Source organism: Macrobrachium rosenbergii, chromosome 21 (genome assembly GCF_040412425.1).
Source record: "Macrobrachium rosenbergii isolate ZJJX-2024 chromosome 21, ASM4041242v1, whole genome shotgun sequence".
NCBI lineage: Eukaryota > Metazoa > Arthropoda > Malacostraca > Decapoda > Palaemonidae > Macrobrachium > Macrobrachium rosenbergii.
Genome location: NC_089761.1, coordinates 68,150,665 through 68,155,664, shown reverse-complemented (window position 1 = coordinate 68,155,664; position 5,000 = coordinate 68,150,665). Strand labels below are relative to the sequence as shown.

Here is a 5,000-nt window from a genome sequence, read left to right as displayed (position 1 = left end):
CACAAATTAAACATAAATTGTTGTAACTAGATGGTGATCAAATATGCTTAAATTATATTCCTTAGCCTATAGTAAACAGTTAGGATTATTCTTGGCCCAAGACAGCTGCAAAGATAACCAGAGGGCGCGACCCCTCTGGCAGGATCATTTTGTCAGAATCTGCAATAATGGCACTGTGCCAAGTTGGCACTTATGTAATAATAACTAATGGCGATGGCATATCGCATTGTTACGTGCATCATGCTGTGGTAGGCATGAATGGGGAGTCGTAAAATGATGGCCTGGGTAAGGCATAAAATAAATGTGATGGATAATCAAAAGTAAGGAAGGGAAATGTTTGGGGAAGAATAAAGGACATAGTTATAAGAGAGAGAGAGGGAGAGAGATGAAAAAAAAAAAGAATAGTGAAGGACCCTGACATCCTCTTCTGGATAGAGGTGCCAAAGTCTTCGCAGGATAAAGGGATGGCACTGTGCCAGGTTGGCACGGGTGCCAGGAGAGTTTGGGAGCTCTCTTGAAGCTACCTGGAATTATCAACGCCCGTGGTATTTTCCCCTCGGACCCTTCCAACTTGGATGGTTTGTCTTGGCCGGGGGATTTGTGGAACTGAGCCCGGGGAGGGTATTGGAGTGCCACCTGTGTCGGCTTCCTCGACGGCTGACGCAGGCGCCTTCTTTGCAAGCTCTATCACGATCCGTCGCAGTTCCTTGAGTTCATTGGCCATTTGAAACACGGCAGAATCATTACTCACTGCTATGTCTGTAGAGAACTGAGACTGAGACAGAGGAAGCGGTCCGGGGGGGAGGGCGTGCGTGAGGGGCTCCCAGGTAGGAATTACTGGCTCAGGCACGGGATGCGAGGCCGCACCTTTAGGTGAGCTTCCGCTGTGTTCGGCAGGATCTGTCTCCCTTACTGGCACTGGTAGCAGAGCCAAGCCAGGAGAAGAGAGGGGGTCCTTATTGGGGTCTCTTGAATGGAGATCGGGGGCGTGCTCTGGCACTGGCACTAAGGCAGGGGCAGGCACTATTATTTGCTTTGGAATTTGCTCATCGTCTGTTACGGATGGAGCTTGGCATGGCTCAGTGCATGCAAGTGGCACTGGCAGAGATTTGGAATCGATTTTGGAATCTCCTGGAGGGAGATCTGGTTGGGGCCCTGGCACTGGCAGTGATTGTGGTAACTTAAATGGGGACTGGAAGTCCTGTCCCAGGAGGATGTCATAACCTCCGAGAAGATAGCTTGCTACTGCAAGGTTGCAAATTTTAGATTTCTGAGGTCTTGTGACCCTCAATTGGACAGTAGGGAGTATCATTTTAAATTCGTTGATACCCTCAATTGTGACGAGTTTGCGTAGGTTAATGATAGCTCCATAGGGAACTTTGTCTTTCCTTATGAGGGAAATTTGCACGCCAGAGTCATCAAATGCCTTGACCTGGCGTGCTGGGTAGCTACCTCGAGGAGGTGCCACATATATGGGACTCTCGGCTGGAGGGCCTAAGGACTCGGGATTCGTAACTGCCAGGGCCACGGCAGGATTACTGGACTTATTATTTCTAGGGCATTTTGCCCATGAGGGAGAGTGGCCATAAACCTTGCATTCTGCACAAAAGGTTTGGCTGAAATCTCTTCGCACTGCCCCTGCGGATGGCACAGGCGACTTATTAGTTGGTTTTCCGGGAGAAAGAGGTTCTGCTGGTTTATTTCGGCATTGCTCTTTGGAATGCCCGATCTTCCTACAGAACCCACACACAATGGGTTTCTGTGGTTGCCCATTCTTCGGCGGAGGGGCACCTAAAAGGCAGGCAGGTGGACTAATTCTGCACTGCAGGGAGCTCTCCTTGGCGGGGGGTGGGGGGGCCACGTTGTGCCAGCATCTGGAGTTCATGGGCACGCTTCTTCTCATTTTCTACTTTTTCTGCCTCCTCTCTTTTCTCTAGGGCCTCCCTTTCTAATCTTGCCACCTCCCTTTCTGGCTCTTTTTCTAATCTCGCTGCCTCCCTTTCTGCCTCTCTTTCTACCTTTATCGCGTCCATCCTCTCCTGTACCCAGTCTTTTAGTTCTTTCCTGGAGAGGCCAAGTTCCTTCCTGGAGGACATGAAGAACCTTAAATCCTCGCTCTGCTGAGATCTTGCCGACATTGTGCAGGTGGGGTCGACTCAAGTGATAAACAAAAATAAAAATTTTCCCAGAGCATAGGAAGGAGTTGTCTGGGTATAATAAATGCACGCAAATTTCTAACAGGGAGGCTGTCAGTGACTTTACAGTATGAAGGGTTTTCAAAACTCTTAGGAATTGGAATTCTTTGGTCTCCTAAGGTACAGACAAAGCGGTTTTGATTGGGGGATGATGATTAGCAAATGATTGGTCTCCCAAGGTACCGACAAAACGGGTTTGGTTGGGGACAATGAATAGCAAATGATTGGTCTCCCGATTTCCCGACAGAGTGGGCTGATTGGGGGACGATGATTAACAAATGATTGGTCTCCCAAGGTACCGACAAAATGGGTTTGGATGGGGAACGATGATTAACAAGTGATTGGTCTCCCGATTTACCGACAAAACGGGTTTGGTTGGGGATGATGATTAGCAAATGATTGGTCTCCCGATTTACCGACGGAGTGGGCTGATTGGGGGATGATGATTAACAAATGATTGGTCTCCCAAGGTACCGACAGAACGGGTTTACTGAGGACTGGATTGGAAATGGATTGGTCTCACCAAATTACCGACGAGGTGGGCTGATTTTGGGACTGGATTAGAAATGAATTGGTCTCACCAAATTACCGACGAGGCGGGCTGATTTGGGGACTGGATTGGAAATGCATTGGTCTCACCAAATTACCGACGAAGTGGGCTTATTGGGGACTGGATTGGAAATGGATTGGTCTCACCAAATTACTGATGAAGCGGGCTTCTTGGGGACTGCATTGGAAATGAATTGTTCTCACCAAATTACCGACAAGGCGGGCTGATTTGGGGACTGGATTGGAAATATATTGGCTCCTTAGGAGAATTCCCGCACAGACAAGGTCTGATTAGCGAGAGGTTTTACATGTATGGGCTTACGGGAGAGATTTCCTTTTGTAAGCAAAGAATATTGAAATGGTAAAGGCCCCTAATTCACTGAGTAGACGACACATTCCTGGAATGAGCCCAAGGTGAAACAAGGGAACATTAAACAAACAAATCCTAGCAATGAATGAATGGCGAGACACGAGTAGGGGTGCGCTATTTTTAGACACTAGGTGGGGTGGTATGACTTCCACCCCAGCGACAAAGAAATGGGGAATGTTTATAAGCACAGACGGTAATTTCCCCGAATGCGAATTGTGTGGGAAAAGAAAAATTTTGGGAACTTAAATCAGTTTCACGCTTGCCTACCACTCAGTCTATTTGTCTATCTGGAACTTTACCTTCGCTATACAAGAAAGAGAGAGAGAAAAAAATCAGCGATTCAAGCTGACTTGCATGCATAGGCTTTCAAAATCTAAATTTCAGCGGTTTTCCTCTCTCATTTTTTTTCTCGGCATGCGTCCCTAGTATTTTTTCCTAGGCTCAGTCACGTCTTTAAAAATTCCTATGCTAAAATAAACACAATTTACTTACGTAGAATTTCTAGATCTGTGTGCTGGTTTTACACAAAAGGTTCGTAATTATCTTGTACCCAGCGTAGCTTTGCTAATTGCTGATTTGGCAGATGCAAACCCAAACAAAAGCAGAAAAACAAAAGTGGGCGGGATGCAACTGCTAAAACGAGAATCTAAGGCAAAAGGTCGCCATTTTTATGTTTTTACTGGACAATCTGGTTTTCAGATAGTTTCTGTGAGACAGGTAGCAACAGCTACAGATACTTTAGCCTTGTGATTCTGACTTTGTGGGTCCAGTGAAACATAAAACAAGAGAAAAGGGTGAACTTCATATGAGCGTAAGGCTCTTACCTCTGAATGGAAATATTACGTAAACACGTGAGTAAACTTACAGGAGTATATTTACATAAAGAACATTCATATGGGAAAGAAAAATGCAATAAAATTATTGATCCTGAAGGGGATTCCTATGGGATGAATGAAACTGGGGGATTTCAGACACAGTCCAGAGAAGATTCCACCATATAGGGTCCCTCTGAAATGAGAGATACACAGATTATAGGCCAGTAATGGAAATAGACAAAAGGATAATGAATTCGAAGCTGCACTGATGGTGCCAATGGGCTTCGATAAGTTAATAATGGCTTAGCACTGAGAGCCGACAGTCGAATAGCATGGGTAGAATTGAACAAAGGATTCTGTGATTACTGGCACTCAAATTAAGTAAATTCTACGAGGAAAAAACATAACTGAATGGACGTCTTTACAGAGTACTTTACTGTAAGGGAGAAGTGGTTCCAGCGAAGAAAGCGGCCCGTGGATGATTCCCGATTCACGAGGGCAAAGGCGTTGATCTTCCACGTGGTAGGATGTAGGGGCACCGACGGCGTGGGCAACACGTGGGTGACTTCACGAAGCGCCAGGTAATGGAGTGGGTTTTGGATCAGGCCATCAGCGAAGGGAACACGTGGTTGGCGGTCGAAGTTCACGAAGGTAAAAGTATACTTTTATGGGGCCAAGTGGTTAGATGGAGAAGGGGTGCGATAAGGGCATTGTCCAGCCATGGGCGTGGTGAGTGTGTTTGTCGTCTTTACGCCATGTCATACAGCGAGAGTCTGAGAGCGAGCCCTTGTCTGTCTCTCCTTTTATGCATATTTCCGATAGGGAGTTGAGTCATTTTCAGCTATTGTCCTTAGCTGGGGGGGGGGGGCCGTTGCCTGGAAAAGAGTCAGCCAGAGAGATTCACTTTTGCCTCAAATAAGGAATTATCTACTTAAAGGGAGTGGCCCACACTCGATTTAATCCCTTGTATTCTGACCGTGCTAGCCTATTGTTCAGCTCAGGCTGATAGATAGGCTAGGCACACATGTTGCTAGACAGATATGTCTGTTGATAGACTGGCAGGCAGGAAAC

The 5,000-nt window shown here is 46.5% G+C and overlaps 1 protein-coding gene across 1 annotated transcript; it reads right to left on the bottom strand.

Moving 5' to 3' along the window:
• Positions 1 to 520: 520 nt before the first annotated feature.
• Positions 521 to 2,138, bottom strand: LOC136849540 (uncharacterized). The gene is made up of 2 exons (XM_067122878.1): positions 1,869 to 2,138; positions 521 to 1,033 (listed from the first exon to the last, which is right to left on the bottom strand). Exons 1-2 carry the CDS (start codon positions 2,136 to 2,138, stop codon positions 521 to 523), a joined length of 783 nt encoding a protein of 260 aa, XP_066978979.1.
• Between the last annotated feature and the right edge of the window lie 2,862 nt (positions 2,139 to 5,000).

What these genes read in the sequence shown, in the direction of transcription:
- LOC136849540 (XM_067122878.1), bottom strand. Translation starts at nt 2,138, where the DNA reads ATGTCGGCAAGATCTCAGCAGAGCGAGGATTTAAGGTTCTTCATGTCC. An exon ending in CCCATGAACTCCAGATGCTG is followed by an intron (nt 1,034 to 1,868) that starts GCACAACGTGGC and finishes CAAATTCCAAAG; the next exon opens with CAAATAATAGTGCCTGCCCC.